Genomic DNA, 22,459 nt, shown 5'->3' with positions numbered 1-22,459 from the left:
GACTGACTAGGCTTTCCGCCTAGGGTTACCTCCCCCTAGGGTTTTCCATAACCTAGGGTTACCATCGCCTAGGACTTAGGGTTACCACCCCCTAGGGTTTTCCACCTGCCTAACCGTAGCTAGGACTTTCTATCACCTAGGGTTAACACCCCCTAGGACCTAGGGTTACCACCTCTAGGGTTTTCAACCTATCTAGAATCCACTAGGACTTTTACTTAAGACAACTTAGGATTTTCCTACAAGCTCAATCAACATTATTAGACAACAAGACATCTTAACTTTTGAATCCTTTGCCATTATCAAAACACAGATTTGATCGTCTGGTACTTCCTGCACCAACAATCTCCCCTTTTTTTATTATGACAACCTGGTTCAAAAGTTAAGTAATATATAGCAGTTTAATGAAAAAAATATTTAAAGAAAAATATAGCATTTTCTAACTAAGTATTAGCTCCCCCTTAATTTATCACCCCCTTAACTTTTGACCATTCTCTCCCCGTTTGCCATATATAAAAAATAATTTAGGAAGGAAAGGTTGCGTGACAAAAAGGTTTTTTCTCTGTTTAACTTAAGCTCCATTTGAAGGGTAGAATTTTAAAAAACTTATTAATTTTTAAGCGGTGAAATTATCTTAGCTTTTAAAAGGACTTAGCTAAATTTTAGCTTTAAAAATAATTAAAAAAACTTAGTTAAATCAGAAATACTTTGAAAATACTTAGTTTTGTCAACAAAAACTTAGCTAAACTTAAGCTTTGAAAATTACTTAGTTTTTTCAACAAAAACTTAGCTAAACTTAAGCTTTAAAAATATTTTGATAGACATTTTAGCTTTAAGAATATTTTGATAAAAACTTAGCTTCAAAATATTTTGATAAAAACTTTAGTTTTAAAAATATTTTGATAAAAACTTTAGCCTTAAAAATATTTTGATAAGCTTGGCTTTAAAAAGGACTTTCGAGAAAAAATATTTCGATAAAAACTTTAGCCCTAAAAATATTTTGATAAACATACTTAGCTAAGTAAATAATTTCTTTGAAAAAATACATAAAAATACTTTATCCTAAACTTAGTTTTTGTCTTTTCAAAATAATTTATTTTTATTTTCAAAAATAGTTTAAAAAATTGGACTTCCTCTTTCAGAAGTATTTTGAACTTTTGAAAAATTTAACTTTTAAAATCAATGTTTAACAATAAATAAATAAATAAATAAAAATTAATATCTTAACCTTCCTTTCACTCCCCCTTAATTAATGCCAAAAATGTTTGAAGGTTCTAGAGTCCAAGCATGTAAATCAAAAATATAAAAATTATTATTTATTTTTCTAATTTTCCATCTCACTCATTCTATGTTATCAAGCATGTTCAACTTATGAGTGTGTATGAGATGGAGTTAAGTAAAGTTGATTAGATCTTTAACTTTGAAAAATATTTATCATATTAAAGTATATTTCAAAAATAATTTAAGTTAAATTTAGATTTTAAAAATACTGAATTTGAGATTTTTTAAAATATAAATTTGAATTTGAAGATTTCAAAATGTTGAAGACAAAAGTATTTTAAATTTGAGTTTAAGAATAATTAAATTTTAATTTGAAAATATATACATTTGAGTAATTAAATTTTGGATTTTAAAATTTTTTAAAATAATATTTAAAAATAATTATGATTAAGATTTTGAAAATTAAATCAATTGAAAATAATTTACTTTGATTAAGGATTTTAGAATTAATTGAAATTAATTATACTTTTAAAATTAATTATGATTTGAAACTAATTAACATTTTAAAATTAATTATAATTTAATAATAATTTGAAAATAATTAACATTTTAAAATTAATTATGATTTGAAAGTAATTATAATTTAATTATGATTTAAAAATAATTAATATTTTTAAAACTAATTATGATTTGAAAATAATTAACATTTTGAAATTATTATTACCATTTTTAAATTAATTAAGATTAACATTTTGAAATTAATTATGATTTTGTAATTAATTATGAATTTTAATTGAGTTAGCTTTAATTTAATTAATTTAGGTTTGGTTAACTACTTTAAATGTAGGTCCATTTCACACTTTTCTAGATTTTTAATCAGGAAACTTTAATAGTTTTGTGAATTGGTTAATTTAATCTTAAATTTAAATTCCAATATAAGGATTGACCAACATTTGAGTTAGACTAAGGTTTAACAGTCAGTTAATTAAATATCTATTTCAATAATTGACTTTCAGACTGTGACGAAGCACTAAACTTTCTTGGGTATGAGATCATCCACCACTTCTAGACAAAGTCTTTTAAAGAAATTAAATATTTAATTTCTTTTATGAAAATCCTAGGTCTAACTAGTCAAGTGTGGATCAAGCTTAAGTCCTTATCTATCCTAATCTAAGCATGTATAATGAAAAATAGTAAAACAAACATCAGACAATTCTATTTCTTGATAAAGAGGATCTTTTTGTTGGCTCCCCCTTGATCATAGCCTTTGATAAGGTCTATCAAGGTAATGAATTTGATCCTTGGGTATCCAATATTAACCAAGTCTAACTTGATTAGTCAAGTTAGACTTTGGGACCCATGCTTGGACTATTCTTCTATGTGGTCGATTAACAAGTGATAGATAAGATCTAAACTTACGGTTAGTCTTATATTCAAATTCAGATCGATTGTATACGACTCTTTGTTTTCCAAAATTAAGTCAAGGTTCTTGGAACCTAAAGTAAACCGTTCCAATTAGTCCTTGAGTTCTTTGACCTAAGTTTTTAAATTGGAATTCTCTTCCTAAACTTGCTCAGTCAAAGAGCTTGAGTTAGTCTCTTCCTTAAGGGTTGTTACCTCCTTTTGGAGTGACTTGACCCCGACGTTGGATTTGACCAGCTTTCTTAATAAATATGCAACTAAATTTTGTAAGTCATCTATCTGAGTACCATAAATTAGGGAACTTACAATGTTGTTTGGCCCTTCAGAAACAGATATGGATATGTGGTTTCTCTCAGACTCGGTCTCCAATTCGCTCTCAGTTTTGGACTCGGACTCAGTTTCAGCAATGTACGCTTGTACCGGTAGAACGAGGAAGCTTGTTTGCTTGTATTCTTCTTTGTTCGACTCTTCCGATGACTCGGACCATGTTGCCTTCAACACCTTCCTTTTTTCTTGCTTCTAATTTGGATAGTTAGACTTGTAGTGTCCCTTCTGGTTGCAGCCGTAGCAGATAACTCCAGACTTGATCTTCGAGTTCGATTGAGTCACCTTCTTCTTCTTAAGTGCTTTCCAAACTAGTTTGACTAGTTCGATGGTGATATCGTCTTCGAGATCTGATTCATCTTTAGATTTGGGTTTGGTTCGACGCTTGTTTTTTGGTTCCCTCATTCTACTTGTACTACAATCAAAGTAATACCTTGCTCGGTCGGGCACACATTAGTCTGTTCATGAAGTTTAAATTCTGAAAAAAAAGTTCATCTAGTGTAATTGAGGAAAGGTTCTTAGATACCTTGTAAGCATCTACCATTGATGCCCACAAGGTGTTCCTCAGAAAAGCATTCAGTGCGTACCTTATGATGTCACGACTCTCCACCTTTTGACCGATTGCGTGGAGGCTGTTGAGAAGGTCTTGGATGCGTGCGTGTAGTTGACTCGCAGATTCATCATCCTGCATTTTTATGTTATACAATTTATTTAAAATTAAATCTCTTTTACTTACTTTAGTATCGGAGGTCCCTTCGTGCAGCTCGATTAATTTTTCCCATAACTCCTTTGCACTGTTAAAGGGACCAACCCGGTTCAGTTCTTCTTTGGTTAAGCCACATTGGAGAGTGCATATCGCTTTGGCATTGGCCTCAATCTTCTTCATCAAGGTTGTATCTTAGTTCTAGCATGACACTGGCTTTCCAGTGCCGTTGAGTGGGAGTTCGAGGCCAGTTTGGATGATTATCTACATCTCGACTTGCGTCTTGAGGTGGTACTCCATTCGGCCCTTCTAGTAGCCAAAATCATCGCTGGAGAAAAGAGGCGGGCAGACTGTGCTGTAGCCTTCTTGGTGGACCATAGATATAGAAGCTCGCACACAAGAAAAAATAATAACAGATGTTCCAAGACTTGGTCTTGGATTAGTAGTGCGAGAGAAAAATAAAAAATAGCGATTCACTAATTTCGAGAAAACAAATAATAAAACATTAATAAAAAAATATTATTACATATTTTGGTAACTTCGATATTTTGCTAATATTAACTAATGGTGAAAAGATGAGAATGATTTTTTTAAAAATAATTTTGGAGGGAAAAAATGAAAGGCGTAAGAATTTTTTTTTAAGTAAAAACGGTATATAATTTTATTTTTCAAAAAGAGCCCTCTCTGCTCGATTGGTGGTTTCGCCAATTCAGAGTAGTCTCGCTTTGATATCAATTGTAAGATCGATGGCGTGCTAGAGGGGGGGGGGGGGGAGGGGGTGAATAGCACTCATGACTAATTTGTCCGTTTCACAAAACACATATAATACGCAGCGGAATAAAGAATGAAAAGAAAAGCAACGCTAATAAGCTTTTTTTTTACTTGGTTTGGAACCTATGGTGACTCCTACTCCAATGTCCGCACGTGAGAGTGCTTTCAGTGAGCAATCACTATATGCTCGAGAAATCTTTATAAGATCAATTACAATTGCAATATTAAAAACTAAGTTACTGACGATACAAAGATGTTGAAAGGAATGTCAATTGTCGGCGTAGCAGTTGAGCGTTGTTGAAGCGTTTTGTCATAGCAAACAAGAGCGCAAGTAGTCTGAATTTCGGGTTGCTCTAAAGTACTGGCCGAGGCTCCTTTTTATAGCCAAGCTTGACCTGATCCAGATCCCCTGATCTCGGGATTAGGTTTGACTCGCTGTCGATTGATCGACCGATCCTCCTGATCGGTCGACCGATCCCGCCTGAATCGGTCTGCCTCCTAGTTCTGCTGCTCGGATATACTCTCTTCGTTCGGTCAACCGATCCCCAGCTCATCTGGTCCGATCAACTTAGCTCGACCACGTCACCGCTTATCCTTGGTTCGGTCGACCGATCCCCTGGTCGAACCCGGTCCACTCGCTGGAACTATGATCTTGCTGCTTGGAGGTTTGCTCGACCGATCCTGGTTGATTCTAACTCTGCACAAAGTGTTAGCCTCCTACAAAACAGAGTTAGCATATAGCAGATAATATGTAAATAAATAACTTTGACAACCTTCAGACTGTCCGGTTCTGGCTTCGGATTTCCTCCGGAAACCCTATGTCGAACCGACGCCTACTGTTCTCTCACTAGGGAATGTGTTCTCACCTACTCCTCTCAAGAGAAGTTACCTGTTGCCAGACTAATCCTCCAGACCGACTGGACTTTCTGCCTAGGGTTACCTCCCTCTAGGGTTTTTCATAACCTAGGATTACCATCCCTTAGGACCTAGGGTTACTACCTCCTAGGATTTTCCACCTGCCTAACTACAGTTAGAATTTTCCATCACCTAGGGTTACCACCCCCTAGGACCTAGGGTTACCACTCCTAGGGTTTTCCATTTGCATATAATCCACTAGGACTTTTGCCTAAGACAACTTAGGACTTTCTCGCAAACTCAATCAACCTTATTAGACAACAAGATATCTTAACTTTTGAATCATTTGTCATTATCAAAACACAGGTTTGATCATTTGATGCTTCCTGCACCAACACCATACCCACTAAGGTTTTGGATACGTTCATCCCAACCCTCCAAATCTAAAGAAAAATATTATTAGCAATATTCTAGTTGAAAGGATAAGCCAGCCAAAATTTACCATGGCTAAGTCTTGGGCAAACCCATCTGCTAGCCCATTATAGTGCGGTTGTCCATTTGGGTCATTGCGCCCTCCCATGCCTCCACTAACAAGCCTTTCAATTGTATTTGCCCACATGCCAGAGAAGGATTCAAAGATGAGGCTACCTCCTGAATGGATGGCACGTCGAATGCAGCAAAGAATTGGAAACGACTCTTCGACTAGCAGGATGGATGGGGCTCAAAGGAAGCCCTACAGGAAGGATAGTTGGAAGAGGGGATGATGCCCGAGGAGTCAGGGCCATAGGAGACCCACCCTGTTGGGAAACTATTTCTCCTTGGATCAAGCTGTGGGAGGCCAGAGTCAAAGGCATTTGCTTGAAAGATAGGGCTGGAGTGTTTTCCCTAGTCGGTGTGGATAGGGGGGAAGGCGCAATAGCCGAAGATGCCCGCTAGAAAGATGGTTGTTTGGTAGTGCTAGAACGATGTCTCTTGCTTTTGACCCTCAATTGTGTTTCAGATTCATTGGAAGGAATTTCCTCCGGTGCTATGAGAGGGTTGGGAGATAATCTTCCTTCCACACTTGTTGTCGTGCCAGTGCCACTTGCTCAGTTGCTAGTGTTGGTGTAATCGATCTCTAGGGTTTCAATATTTGACAATATACCAATATCGGGTCAAGTTGACCAAGGGTTAATTCAAACATGACTTGATGTTTGTAAGAGTGAAGTCTAGTTAGAACTAGATGACTAACAAGGATAAGTTCTAACCGAAGGTTATGCAGATGAGAAGTATAATAAAGTGACTAGTCCTCACTAGAGGTTAGGCAAGGAAAAGTCCTAGTGAGTTAAACTAGACCCTAGTGAGTGAAGCTAGGTGGTGGAAGTCTTGATAGGTGAAGTCAGGCAATAGAAGTCCTAATGAGTGAAGTTAAACCCTAGTGAGTAAAGCTAGGTGGTGAAAATTTTGGTGAAAAAGTCAGACAATTGAAGTCCTAGTGAGTAAAGCTAGGCCCTAGTAAGTGAAGCTAGATTATGGAAGTCCTAGTGAGTAAAGTCAGATAATGGAAGTCCTAGTGAGTGAAACTAGGCTGTGAAAGTCTTGGTAAGTGAAGTTAGACAATGAAAGTCATTGTGAGTGACGTTAGATAACCAAACCCCAAGTAATGAGAAGTCTTGGAGGAGTAAACTCTAATCACGTGTGACCAACTGATTTTCGATCTTCCACGCAGCAAATTCTTCATACTGTGAACACTATTTTACTTTATTTTTTTTATATCTATTGTACTAACTCAGTATTATAGGTAAGTCCTAGTAGATTAGATTGATCAAACACTAAACAGGATCAGAGAAAGTTTAAACTGGTCTGGAGGACCAGATATTTGGCAAGTAAGTGGATGTAAACACTAAAGGAGAGAGATTTAGTGAGGATGAGCCCAGTAGGGTTGTAGATGCTAGTCCAGCTTAGATCCATTTTGAAAGTTTAAGCTAAGACCATGATTAGATCATGATCTTGATAAGAGAGAATCAAATTAATAATGTTATTTAAATATTATGATAACTCTATTTTACAGCTTATACTTGGTTGTGTTAACCTTATGATGCAATAAATCAAATGGCGGAAAAGGGCTCTAGGCGGCCAAACTTGGTCTAAGCACTCGAAAAGGGGTCAAATAGGTGACTAGCTGAGTTGAGGTGGCAAACTCTGATAAGACGACACATATCTGGGTCTAGGTGCTCGAATCAGTCCGGGCATCTAGAGATGGATGAATTTTCAAAGATAAAACTTTGACGAGGTGCAGACACGTCAGCGGTCCAGGCGCTCAGACTCGGTCTAGGCCTCTGGAGATGGATAATTCAGTGATGAAGCAGGATCAAATAGGCATCAATTCAGGCACCCGAGGTGGTTTAGACACTCGAAAATGCCTATAAAAGGCACTTCGACTAGCAACCTCAGAATAACTTTGATACAACTTGTTTACATGCTTCCTCAACATCTGACTGCTCTAATCATACACTACTACTCTGCTGCATTCAAACCTCAATGACAGAAGAATGACATGACGCCGCTACATGCTCAAATGAGCTTAGACTTAGGTAACGTGTAGTTATTATTTTTATTACTCTTGATTTCTTTCTATATATCATATTCTAAAGTTGGTAGGCTTGTTACCAACCTAAATTTTGTAAAAAAGTGATTGATTAATAGATTACCCATCGGAAAGGTCCAAAGGACCTGAGTCTTAAAGTAGGAGTCACCGAAAGCTCCAAACCAAGGAAAACCGAACGTGTGCTTTTTCTTTTTTACTTATGCTTTTACAGTTCCGCTCCACACTCACACTTTGCACTTTTACTTGTGTTTTTAAATACATGTAATTCACTACCTCTCATGTGCTCAACGGTCCTATAGCTAGAAGCCTCTACAGAGGGGTCGGTCAGTTGGTTTTCTTGTTCGGCCAAAAGGGCTTGGCCTTGTCGATCTAATTCAACCTCTTCTAATCGCAGAGACTAAGAAGCTAGAGCTTTAAACATGGTCTTCACTGCACCAAATAGAGAGGACCTTAGTTAGTGATAACACAAAAACTAAGTTACTAATCCTTACCAAAAGAGAAGGGAAGCGCTGCTTGGGTTGGACTAAGTCTGAACATATAGAGGAGGCCCTCCTGTAGTAGTTGGGGATGTTGAATTGCAAACCAGCCAACTTCGCAGAAGTAGAAATGAAGGTAGGTTCATGGCGGTAGTCTCCTAACTCGGGAGAGGGGGAAAGGTCCACTTGCCAATCGGTCGGCTAGGACACAGACTCAGACACTTGGATAAAAAAAGAAATAAGATTTTCATCCCTTATTAGATAAGGGTAGCTTCTTGAAGAAAACTGCCTTGAGACTGAATTGAAATAGAAAAATCCCAGCCTCTGAATTTTTAGGATAATAAAAATAGTGGAAAGTACGAGGGCTAATGGGAATATCATACAAACGAAATAGGATCGTCATTCCACAGATGATTGGAAGGTGTTGGGAGTCAGTTGTTGGAGCGGAATATGGAAGTATTAGCTTATCTTGGATAGAAAGTAGGGGATAGGGAAGCGCAAACCAGCTTGAAGTTGATATTTGAAGAAGGTGATGTAGCCTGGGGGAGGATAGTGAGGATGGTCTTGAGGGTCAGGAGTGAGTATGCACAGGTTTTTAAGGATCTCCAGGGCTAGACGGATCATCTCAAGGTTGTAACTATCGAAATCAGAGTGAGTAAGCGTATACCAAGGGTTAAAAGTTTCTTAGGCCATGGATGAATGACAAAGAGATGCACAAGGATTGAAAGGACACTTACTAGGAAGATCACGAGAAGGGGAGTGCACACAGTAGAAATCCCCAAAGAAGTAAACTGAAGAAGATAAGGCATGAATGGATTACTTCCTTAGGTGCTTAGGCTTTTTAACATGCGTCATGAGAGATCTTTAAAGCTCGATCATCTGATCAAAATGGCTTGATTGGTTGCAACTGTCAGATCGGAGGGGATGAATTACCATTAGTCTATAAAAAAGGCATACGTCAACTATCACATCAGAGAATGGGGAGTTGGTGGAACACGTGGAGCTTGCCCATGAAACGACATTTATGATGGACAAGACAACCAAATTATTTCGCTGATACACTTTCATGTGCATCACTATCACCTTACCTTGCATATCACATGCTTAACAAGCATTTTTTCGAGAAAGATTACTTCAACGGTAATATTGAGTGGCGATAGTTAGAGTCGTCAGCCTATCGGATGATTGAACAGTAGTAGGACTCGGGTTTAGTCAGTCAGTTATGAACCTCCTTTGACTATACTTAAAGGGGAGACTTGTGATACGACACATCGTGAGTGACCCTAAAAGTAATGTGGGGTTGATAGTCAATATGATATGGTAGCCAAAGTCAAGGTGAGATGATAATAAAAGTTAAGGTGAGGTGATAGTCAAAGTCAGGGTATACATAGCCGGTCGACCCTAGAGCTGGTTGGACCTTCGAGATGCAACTCTCCACTCCTCAGGGGCATGACTCCCAACATACAGTTGATCGACCAAAGAGCCAGTCGGACCTTCGGGGCTTAGCTCTCTATTCCTCATAGGCAAGGCTCCCAGCACATAGCCGATCAACACTAGAGCAGTTCGGACATTCGGGGCTCAGCTCTCTGCTCATCATGGGCTAGGTTCCCAGTACATAGCCTATTGACCCTAGAGTTGGTCAAACCTTCAAAGCTCAGCTCTCCGCTCCTTATGGGCATGAATCCTAGTATACAACTGGTCAACCAAAGAGTCGGACAGACATTCGGAGCTCAACTCTTCGCTCCACATGGCCAGGGCTCCCAACACATAACAGGTCATATCCCCTCTAGGAGACAACATTGTCAGAAAATTGTAAATACCTGTCAAAGAATAATGGCTACACACTATGAAATATTCCGCTATTCTAACATATATACAAGCAATAGAACCTTCTTGTGCCTAAGGGAGGGCTGTCGTACCTCCTCCATTACCTAACATATTCTGACACTAGACATTCTCTAGCGTCTCATTATTACGAAGGTTATGAGAGTCAGTATAAAAAGAGGGTTCTCTCTGTTGGCTAGGTATGCGTGCACTCACGCACATGCATCTACACTACTGTTCTACTATTCATCTTCTTCTCTATTTGCTACGATTTTGACTTGAGCGTTGGAGTGCATGCAGCAAGGATCCCCTCCCTGGTTCTCGCTCTAACGTTCCGGTTTACTCTCTTTGTAGTGTGTAGAGGTCCATGGTTTCCAACTCCAATTCCTTCCTCCTTCAACATTCTCGCCTACTCACCCACCCTGTGCTCCATCTTTCCTAATTTTAGACAGGATCAACATTTATAACAATGACTAATTAATAGATGGTATAATGTTGTAACTATAGCAACTACGGTTTCATAGCTGCTACAATATTATAGCAACTACGAGTTCATAGCTTCTGCAACTATTATAGTTGTAGTAGTTACGTTCTTGTAGCTGATACAATGTGATGGGATTTAGATGAGAAAAAATGACATTATGCGTGTCAAATGCATGCATAGATCAAAGGGCATTTGTGTCATTTTATAGAAGAATGAGACACTTTTGATTTTTAGCATCCAATTTTTCAAACCAACTAAACTAATTATGAAGATAATTAATCCGATTCCATGAAAATTTTCTATCATTCATCAGGATAAATTAGGAAGTTCTTACATAGAATCATCCAAGCTATCATTATTCTTAGAGTTGCCCTCCTATTAAAAAAAAATATCTTACCATACGTCAAATGAAGTCTTTTTATTTTGCTTTTTAATTTGTATCATATATACAACTTTTGGATTGATTAATTTTGGGAGGATTGATTTAATTCTATAAAATTTTTATCATCAATTATTAAGATAAATTTAAAATTATTTCTAGAGGTCTATTAAATGATCAATATTCTTAAATTTACTTCTAAGGAGAAAAAAATTCCCTGATATAAACTGGGATTCGAAAGTGGATGAAGCCTACAAATGATTCGGAAGAGGAGGACGCTCGTATGATTTTTGACCTTTTATTCCTACGTACGGTTATTTCCGTTAATTAATTCGTCACCAAATTTTCTGTTTATTTTAAGTTTCTTCGTCTTCGTCACGACTTGTGTTGGGATCTGAAAACTCCTCACCACGCAACGAGGCGTAAATCCACCGCCAGAGCGGATTAAAGCCACTCTCCTCTCTGTCTCTCTCTCTCTCTCTCTCTCTCTCCGTCTCCATTCCATCCCCAACTTCCACCTCTTTTTGGCGCTTACTTCGTTGCTTCCGATCGCCGATCTCCCTCTCTCTCCGCTCCGCTGCTACAGGCTGGATACGAAACAAACGCGCACGGTGCACGTCAGATCTCGCGGCATGCCCCTCTGCGATCTTATTTGCTCCCCTTTGAGTTGACCTAAAATGACAAACGATCTCTTTGTTTCGAGCAAACCTAAGAAGGGTGGCTGCCTCCTGATCGATCTCAAATGGGACAAATGATTTTTGTCAACGATCGGACAAGTTTTTGAGCTGAAAGATTTGGAAAGGTACGCTATAATGTTTCAATCCCAATTAATGTTCTTGATTAACCCTAGCGAGCGAGCCCTTATTGGTTTGTTTTCTGATTCAAATGCTTTCAGCTTCTTTTTTTTAACGACAATTAATCACCGCCGGCGATGTCGACCCACTCCCCTTGCGCCGCGTGCAAATGCCTGCGGCGAAAGTGCACGCCGGGGTGTGTCTTCGCGCCGTACTTCCCGCCGGACCAGCCGGGGAAGTTCGCGTGCGTGCACAAGGTTTTTGGGGCGAGCAACGTCGGGAAGCTCCTCAGCGATCTGCCCCCTGCGCAGAGGGAGCACGCCGCCAACTCGCTGGCCTACGAGGCGCAGGTGAGGATGCACAACCCCGTTTATGGTTGCGTCGGATACATCTCGCTCCTCCAGCAAAAGCTCAAGCAGGTCCAGCGCGAGCTCTACGAGGCAAAGAAAGAGCTTTCCACCTACATTGGCGCCGCCACGCTCGGTCCGCTCTTCGCCCATGGTCCCCCCTGCTCCGACGCGCCCTACGGCGTTCCAGTGATGAGTGTTGGCATGGGCCTCGGTCTCGCCGCACAGGAAGCGGCGGCGGCTCATCACCACGCCCAAAATTTTATTCATGAACCTCCGCCGCCGCCTCCGCCGCCCGAGCCGATGGAGACTCAGCAAATGGCCATGGCCGTGGTAGCAGATATGACGACGAGGTACGAGCAGCAACAGGTGCTCACGAGATTTAACGATAGAAGGGGATTTGAGCTGATGGGTGATGGCACGTTAATGGCGTTTGTTCCGTCGCAAGAATCCGAAAGTGCATTTGTGCAACAACATTATTACACCGAGTAGCAGCTTGCAAGAAATAAGAAAGATAGATTCTTAGTTTGCTAGCTACTTCCAGAAATCTTCTTCTCTTGAATTATTCCCAATAACCAGAGATCGATCATCTTGAAAGGTATATATCAACCAATCTTACCTAGCTCGCCTCTTGAATCGAGTTCTTGCTTGGATGAAACAATTCTTAATTTATAAGACAATAAGCACTTTTCAAGTTTTTCACTCTTAAACACCATCGATCAAGTTTCTTAGCCTCTATCATCTTTCTTTCATCTTATTTGTGAGTCTTGAAGTTTATAAAACTTCATTTTATTTATTTACCATTGGATTGGTGATTGGCAAAACTCTGGCATATTATGACCACCTCCAATGGTGCACTTACTTCGACGCATGGCAGGACCACTTTAATTCTCCCACAGTACTGGTTGATGTGGTGGCACAGCATTAAGGATAGCCGAAGGAGACAAGCGACAACTAGTAGGGGGGAAAAGTTCTATCTGTAAAGGAGAACAGGCAAAAGGAATGACGCTGCAGGGGCTGTGATGCAGTTGTGGCAGTGCCCCGCTCATTAATTTTCTCTGTTGTGAGCTTACCTACTTCTTTTTGCTGCCTTATACAAAAACCATTTGGCACTCATCCTGTCTCTGAGCCTTCTTTTGGCACACTTCGGTTATGTCACCTTCTGATTCTTCTGTTTCATTATTTATTACTAGCTTTTCATATATATATATATATATATATATGAAGGTGATTCTTCTGTTTCATTATTTATTACTAGCTTTTCATATATATATATATATATATATATATATATATATTCACCTCAAGCTAGATAGATAGACAGAACTTAAACTTTAATATTTATTTTATAGATTAAATTTACTTGTTGGACTACATATTCATATGGAATCCTTCATGGATTTCTTCACCCGCACCCAAATAAATTAAAGGTTATAAGGTTAACCTGCAAACAGTCCTAGGAGCACATAGCTTAGTGAGCTCAGGAGTGGGAATATGTGATCCTAAATATATGCTAATCTTGCTGCAGAACTTTATATATGCATCTGAAAAGTAATGATATTAGGAATATGTTTCATGACTTGGGATAGTCAACTTTTCCGTTCTTTAGGATAAATGCTTAGTTATAATACGGTCAATGTTATTTCTTTAGAAATAGATGGGTGCGAAGAACCAGTTGAAATATGGATAGTTTATTATCAAAAGAAGAGAACTTCTTTTGCAACTTAAGAGATGCTGCTGTTTAATATCTCATTGTTCGCCCTTAATTTATTTCTTCTTTGCAACTTATGAATAATTTTCTCAAGAGTTTAGAACAAAATCTCCATAAGTTGGTGCTTGATGTTGATGATAGACGGATTTCGCCTGATCTTTTATACCAATCTTTTGTAATTCGACGTCGGAGTCTTCTTTCTTTATATATTTCTTATTTGGTTTTTTGCATTGTTTTCTAACCTTGCACTGACGAAATTATACTTTTTCTTAATTACTCATTGCCATGTTAGAACGAATTGTTTATTGCTTCTTGCTTAAGTTATAGCATGCTTCTGTAGTAGTTCTATTTGCTCTCATGGTGACTTCAGTTATCATCCCATAGCGTGGAGATATTTGAAGCTTTAGAGAGATTTTATTTTATTTATTTATTTATTTTTATATATTAGCTTTTGCAATCAACTATTATGATTAAAATAGCTTTCATACCTTTTTTTTTTTTCAAATTGTAGACTATATCGATGTTATACTAATCTCTTCCTCTACTGTTGAGTTGAAGAGCTTCTACCTCTACTGTTGTTCTTTAGCCTAACCTCTTCCTTGATTGCTTAATCCATCTCTTCAAAGTTTAATTGCGACTGAAATACCTTTTTCATTTGCTTCTCGTACTAATAATGTAGAGATATCTTAATTTCTGATTGTTTACTTGTTGCTATCATATTTCACTGGAATGCTAATTAAAATCTTTTGCATTATATTTTTAATGGAAATATTGTCTCCATATGTCTTCATTTGATTTACTATTTGCATTAATTATGCAAAGTAATCATTCATTTGTTCCTTCCATCATATTTTTTTGAATTCTCTATTTTTTTAAGACTAAATTAACTTTGGTTTTTCGTACGTTGTAATTTCCTTCAAATTCACCCTCCTTGTACATGCCCCATGCCTTTGATTTTTCTAGCTCCTATGGTTCTTCAAAATAAATTTGACTGATTCTTCAAAATATATCTTAATCCTTTAACTTTATATTAAATATGTTATAATTTTCTATTCAAAGCTAGAACACTAAGTTTAAATCCTTCTAAATAGTGCCTTTTTTCCTCATCGCACTTGGAGCCTTCTATTATCAAGTAGGCAAAACGGTTTACAATTTAATGATCGAATAGTCTCTCTCTTTTCAAATCAATTTCCTTTTAATCTCATCACAAATATCCAAAATATTGGAATAGTTATAGATAATGGATGACTAATATTTTGAATTGACATTAGTATCAATCTAATGGCTAGTGGCATAGTTAGTATTTTCAATCAAGAGGGATAATTTTTAAAAATTCTAAATATTAGTATAGATCAATTTTCATCATCCAAAACCTAAATTTTGAATTTAAGAAGTTGAAAATAAGCTTAAATTCAAAAATCTTGACCATAGTCCTTGGTTTAGTTGAAACAATGATCCGTCAATCCTCAAAACTTATATATGACTCAAAATCAAAAAATCATTTATGATTTCACTTTCTTATAATATTTATCATTCATACATATTAGACTTTCATTGCGATTTAAATAATTATTCTAATTATCAACTTAATATAAAGTTTATATTTTACAATTCTCTTTCAATTAATGAAACATGAAAGAAGACATGAACTTACTTCTCTTGGAAGACCGTTGCTTTTGAGAAAAATAGAAATGAGAAGATAATGAGTAAGAAGCAGAAGAGGAGAGTTATACATTCTTTGTTAGTAATCTCGACTAGTTTCGATGAGTTTGACTACGACATAGAGAGAGCAAGACAAGACAAAATATGGCTATTCTTGCAATGCCGATAAAACCCTAAAAAATACAAGAAAAGGAAGAAAATGCGAGAGCTAAGGGTTGCTCTTGTTGCTGGAAGAGGGTAACGACTGATGTTGCATTTCTTGTTTGTTGGAGAAGATAAAAGAAAAGAGGGAAATTGTAGGTTTATTATCGTTGGAGAAGAGAAGGAGAAAAAACAAATGTGGAAGAAGATGAAGAGAAAAATAAAAGAGAGGAATGGGTGAAAGAGTGACATACGGTATGGCGGGGTTGCAACGTGTGTAGGAAGAAAATGGAGAGAAAACATTAATGGTTTTCTCAAAAATATCTTAATTTATTTTAAATCGATCAAACTCGTTTAAATATTAAATTTGATTTGGTCAACTTCGCATGCCCTCGGGGAAAAAAATCCCTCCCACCTTAATTAACTTGGTGGTCAATTATAAGTTGATATCGTAATTTACATCATTTTCACATAACTAGGGGACAGACTCTAAGGGGCATCTAGGGTGAGCATAATCATCTTTTTGCTACAATATTTGGTCATAACTTGACTAAATCAATTCTGATTTGAATCAACGTAATCCTTATTTTTGTACCTATATGTTGAATTTAGTTCAAATCAGATTCAATTTTAATTTAGCACTCTCACTCCGTGTCCTATGATTTAGTTCATCTATTTATTATTATATATTTTATTTTAAAATTTTAATACTTAATATTTTAAGTCGTGATATTTTTTCATAAAAATGGTATCAATTGATAGCTTAATCATATGCTTTCTAAATATGTGATCAATTTTAATTTTAGATAAAAGGATGATAAATTGATTAATCAAAATGAGGATGAGAGTTTTTAAATATATATATTATTTTTTTAATAAAATGTGAGAGGGGCAGTTGCACCTCCTTCTCATGGTGACTACGCCCTGCTAATGGCACTATCATCTTGTCTAATGACATTTTTTTTTTGAAAATTTGAAAGATAAAAAATATAATCATGCTCCAATTTCAAAGACTATGTAAAACAAACACTACATCAAATTTTATGCTTTGGTGACCGAATTGGAATTCTAAAAGAAATGAAAGGAAAAGTGAAAGATGCAAAGTTCATATAATTAGTAAATCAAACGAAAACATGGGGATCATGTATTTGTTGTCAACAAAGATGATACGGAGAGTCCAGTGGAAGCCTGAAGTTGGGTTTGACTTAAAAAATTAGTTATTATAGTAGCTAAAATTAAAAAAAGGATCAACTCTCGGGTTATATCAATATCATTTTTTTTTTTACTGATAACCTAGTTTCTCATGCTGGGTGTGATCAGTTCGACCCTGTTAAAGTTTTTCACCGATCTTCCAAGTAAATCCTAGAAGCGTAGTATTGACAATCAACCCTTGTAGTCTTCGTCGTCCTTGTAAGACCATTCCAATACTAAATTAGTACTCTACTTATGAAGATAAATTCGTAGATTTTTTCCACCAGTAAATACTTCGGCCCAAGATCGTCTAGTCCAAGCCCGAGGAAAGGGTTTTTTTTAATCATTTTTATATCACCCGAAGTTGTAGTACATATTGGAAAATAATCACCTCCCTAACTTAGTACTTGTTGTTGTAAGATGTCTATGAGGTTATGATATCATGGTAGGACATTTAAGTTATCATCCAGATATCTGTAGTTCGATCCCCAGCTATAACTTATTTGTAATTTTTTTTTCTCCAAATAGAGCCTATAACCAAAGGTCACTGGGTTTTTAAGCTATCCACCGCGCGCGTTTCTCGATTTACCTTGGTGGTAGGTGAAAAATTTTCGTGGGATCGGACCGATCATCCCTAGGGCTAGTTAACGAAGTTAACTGAGTTTATCATTTTTTTTTTGTTGTTACAAGACTATCAATGAATTTGATACAGGATCAACCCAATATGACCTCATGAATTTTAAAGGGTCATAACTTTTGACTCGAAACTTGGGATCATATTCTGTCTATGCTCACGTGTGCAGAATTTAAAAATCTATATTTGTTATGGGAAACTTGTAATCGCTAAGTTTTAGACCCAAAAAAATACTATTTGGGTCATTTTTAGAGCCTCCAAACATCTTTTTACTATTTTTTAGTAATTTTTATTTTTATGGTATTTAAAAGATTTTAGATATTTCTGGCATTTATGATTTTGAGTTTATATAAGCATTCTATTTTGGTAATTTCTTTTTGATAGAATTTCTATTATAAATTGTCCTTCTATGGTAAGACTTGCTTTCCTTTCTTTACCAGATTGAAATTGAAGTCCATATATTATGATTTCTTTCTTTTCTTTGAGTTCTAAGGTCTAGAGTTTATATAAACACCTTTGTATATGTTTGAGGAATTTTCCTCTATTGATAATAAAACTTCTTTTTTTTTTGTATAACCTATAGAACGTGGTTTTTTCTTTGTTTTTGGCATTTTTTCTTCTTGCATTTTCTTTCAATCTCCCTTCTCGTTAGCCCGACGTCAATTGGTATTAGAGCAGATTAGATCTAATGGAAGACCATCATGGTCACGATCGTAACAACAGGCATATTCCGATTGAGGAAGCTAGACATTGTGATTGTAGCGTTCATGAGTTAATGATTGAGAATTTACATAGATAAGTTACAAATTTAATCCAATGTCTAGCGGAAGAGGTGCGAATTTGTGAAGATCTCAAATTATGGATCTGAGTTTACTTTCGAGAAATCTTATCACCAACGGACTACATATTAGGAACGCCATAGTCGGGAGGAGCCTTATGAAGACTTATTTTTAGATTGAACTGCTCGAATTTTCTAGTACGTTACAAGAAGAGGGCTTCGTTGATTGAATCAATGAAGTGGAGAAGATCTTTAACTATAAGTATGTTCTAGATCGAATGAAGGTGAAGTTAATTATCATTAGACTTAAGGGACAAGTATTGGCATGGTAGGAATAAATGTTACGTTCATGGGATAAGCAGGGCAAATCCCAAATAACTGACCGGGAGAAGATGAAGAAGAAGACGAGGGAATACTTCCTTCCTTTACGCTACACCCAAATTCTGTTCCAATGACTTCACTCGTTGAGATAGGGTGCGAGATCAGTCGACGAATATACAGATGAGTTCTTTTAGTTGGTTGCCTGAAACAACTTGTCAAAGTCAAACGAGCAAATGATGGCACAATATTTAGAGAGGAGGAGGGGGAGGGGGTTGCACCTAGCCTTGCAAGATGTCCTTAGCCTTTATTCACTGTTGACAGTTTTAGAGGTCTACTAGCGTGCACTGACAGTTGAAAAGCAGTAACATCGGAAGCCAGTGGATAGAAGCGACCAAAATAGTTAGCCAGTTAGTCCTCAGGATTCTCGTCCTTCATAGCAACAACCACCATAGGTTAATTCTAAGGCTCATATCATGTGTTATCGTTGTGATGAATAAGGACATAGCACAAACCAATGCAAGAAACCTGACCTTGCTGATCAGAAACACAAATTATTGATTGACAAAGACATGGAAGAATAAACAATAGCAATTGGTAAACTAGTGTATGAAGCTAACAACATGTTTGATGGTGATGGTCAAGAGACTCTGGTCATTCACAAAAGTTTGTTGACTCCCAATGTCAATTCAGGGATGAGTGATTGAGAACTAATATTTTTCATACTATTTGCATTGTCGCAAATAAGGTCCGCAAGATGATCATTGACAATGACAATTGAGAGAATATAGTGTCCGAGGAGACTCTCCAGAAATTATAGTTGAAGACAGACCATCATCCTGAGTTGAATAAGTTGTCGTTGCTGAATAAAAATAGTGAGGTAACAGTAGACATGCATTGCCTTATACATTTTTCAATTAGCAACAAATATCTTGATAGTGCTTAGTGTGATATGGTAGTCATGGATGCATGTTATGTATTATTGGAATGACCTTGGTAATATGAGCGCAACATTATCCACGATGGACGAAAGAATACTTTTACCCTTCACATCAAGGGAAAGAAGATTATATTGGTGCCGCGTTGAAAAGAAATCACTCCAATTCTGATAGCCAAAACTACTAATCTACTTTCTATATCCAAGTTTTGAAATGAGATGGAGCATGATGACGTTATCTATGCTTTGCTGCCATGCCAAAGCGATGTCCTAGCCATGGATACCGAGTTAACAGCCAAAGTACAGTATCTTTTAGAGAATTTTGATGAGATGATGCCAGAGGATCTTCCTTCTAGGCTACCATCATGCGAGATATCCAACATTAGATTGATCTTGTTCTAGGGTTAAGTTTGCCTAATCGACCAAGATATCACCTCAGTACTAAGGAAGCTGAAGAATTATAGCAACAGGTGGTAGAATTGCTGGAAAAGGGACATATCCGAGAGAGCATGAGCCCCTGTGCAATTTCTGCCCTATGAGTGTCGAAGAAGGATGACTCATGGTGTATAGGTATTGACAGTCGATTGATAAAATTGTATTGTCGTGATACGGTATCAAAAGAATTAAGTACTGAATCTATCTATGCTAGTATAACATAGGGTCAACTCGAGTCATCTCCCAATAAATGCAATGATAGGATGGTAATCTAGGATTGTTTGTTATTCATATTTTTAGAGATTTTAATATGAAAATGGGGGTTGTTTAGTTTTTGTGATTCTAAATCTAACAAATGAAAAGAAAGACAAGTAGGAAACTAGTCTAATCTTGAATGAAATCTAACTAAGTGCTAACAATTAATCCACAACACATTGTCACTCTATGCTATGGGGTTCACCATTAACATAATTAAACTAAGATAGGAAATAACAAAGTATTAAATGAAACTTAATCTAATAAATGAAAGATAATGTAAGTAAAGGAAAGCTAACCTAATCTAAATTACAATTGCACTAGAATTAAAGAAAACATAAAGTGAACAATTAACAAATTAAGCATTGAACGAAACATAGAGCATGTAGCAAAATCTAAGATAATCTATCCTAATGACATTCAATCAAAACTAGAACTTAAAAGGAATGGAAAAACAAGACAAAGCAAGAATTAAACCAATTAAAATGCATCGAATTAAAGCTTAACTAATGGTTGAAGCAATTCATCAAATATGTTGTATGCATGAAACTATTTAAGTATAGAATGTGCAGTTCAAACATGAGAAATCAAGTTTAATACAAGCATTTAACCACAATTAATCATCAACAATGAACATGAAAAAAACTAAGTATCCAAACCACAATTCACCCAACTTTAATTTTAAAGACTACCCTTGCCGACACAAGGGCCCAAAGATGGAATGCCAAACTCCGGTGAAAAGTAGCACACTATAGGTGGTGCTTGCTTTGACAATGATGATGATATGAATCTTCCATCGAAGAACTCCCCTTGGATAGAAGTTAATCGAAAATGGTGTAATGGACTGTGAAATGGGATGAACTGTCGCCTTCTTCTTCTTGCTCTACCGCCTGAAGCCCAGATGGTACAACTATCGGAAGGAAGCCGGAAGATAGAAGATCTTGCTGGAAAAACCCTCTCTGATGAGATGGCAAAGATTAGAGCTCACTGCCACCTTATTTCTTGAAACTCTGCTTTGCAACCGCTATGACATAGAGTCAAGGAAGCAAGGGAGGTAGGGAAGAACACTGGAGGAACACCTCATTAATGAGCTAAGCTTGATCGGAGTCGTCGTCGCTGCTTGCCGCTGCCTTGAAGAGTGTCACTGCCATCCCCGCTTGAAATCAAGAAGAAGAGAAGAGTGGAAAGGAATGGTTAGCCAGTGGCAGTGAAGGTAAGGTAAGAAGCCGCCAGCCGGTGGTGAGAAGAAAGAAAGGAAAGGTGGCGCTGTGTTGTCGTGTGCCCTAGCAAAAACGAAGAAGAGAGGATGTGTATTCTACGTGTGGGAATCGGGAGAAGAGAGGACTGTGCATTTCTTAATGGTTTCGGGTTTGAGGATCCGGATTTGGGTTGAGAAGTTTGGATCCGGATTTGATAAGAGGAGTGACTTTCTTTCATGGGTTGGGCTTTTGGATGAGTGGGTTTTAGAAGTGGATTGTTGGATCAAATTGGGCTCTTCTCTCTTAGAATGAGATGAACTAAGCTCTCCATTTAACTTGAACCAAATATTCTCAATTTGAACCGACTTTAGATCCATATCTTTGAACCAATCGGTTTGACTCGACTCATATCCATGTCTTTTCTTTAATTCCCTACAAAATCATGAAATAATGACAAAATCAGGGAGAGATTATAATAAGCTCACAAATATATCCTAACTTGTGAATCATGATATTAAGCTAGATTTAAGTAAACGAGAGGATAAAAATGCTAAATATGAGAGTTAAAATATCACATCAAAATACTAGTTATCATCGATCCATTAACAAGATTACAGTGAAGTATAGGTTTCAAATTTTCCATTTGGATGACGTGTTGGATCAGTTATCTAGTTCTAAGATTTTTTTTTTTCAAAAATCAACTTTAAAAGTGAATACCACCATATCATAATAAGGCCGGGAGATGAATGGAAGACAACATTCAAAACATAACATGAGTTTTATGAGTGGATGACCATGTCTTTTGGATTACCTAATGCACTTAGTACATTCATGAGATTTATGCATCAGATCTTGCGGCCTTTTATGGAAAAGTTTGTGATGGTTTACTTTGATAACATTCTCATTTATAGTCCAACATGAGCATCACACTTTGACACTTTGATCACATCCGTGTTATTTTTGAAAAGCTGAAAACAGAGTATTTATTTGTCAACAAGAAGAAGTGTTCTTTTT

At 36.9% G+C, this 22,459-nt stretch overlaps 1 protein-coding gene across 2 annotated transcripts; it reads left to right on the top strand.

Moving 5' to 3' along the window:
- Positions 1 to 11,447: 11,447 nt before the first annotated feature.
- LOC122027703 (protein ASYMMETRIC LEAVES 2-like) lies at positions 11,448 to 13,363 on the top strand. Of its 2 annotated transcripts, XR_006124503.1 has the most exons (3): positions 11,448 to 11,845; positions 11,939 to 12,782; positions 13,062 to 13,363. XR_006124503.1 is itself a non-coding variant. In XM_042586702.1 (2 exons), exon 2 carries the CDS (start codon positions 11,975 to 11,977, stop codon positions 12,674 to 12,676), a length of 702 nt encoding a protein of 233 aa, XP_042442636.1. In that variant the 5' UTR covers positions 11,448 to 11,845; positions 11,939 to 11,974; the 3' UTR covers positions 12,677 to 13,050. The 2 variants fall into 2 exon arrangements, 1 of the variants encoding a protein (XP_042442636.1); XM_042586702.1 differs by lacking the exon at positions 13,062 to 13,363 and having other exon boundaries at positions 11,939 to 13,050.
- Positions 13,364 to 22,459: the final 9,096 nt, after the last annotated feature.

This window comes from Zingiber officinale, chromosome 10A (genome assembly GCF_018446385.1).
Source record: "Zingiber officinale cultivar Zhangliang chromosome 10A, Zo_v1.1, whole genome shotgun sequence".
Taxonomy (NCBI): Eukaryota; Viridiplantae; Streptophyta; class Magnoliopsida; order Zingiberales; family Zingiberaceae; genus Zingiber; species Zingiber officinale.
This window is presented reverse-complemented; position numbering and strand designations above follow the sequence as displayed.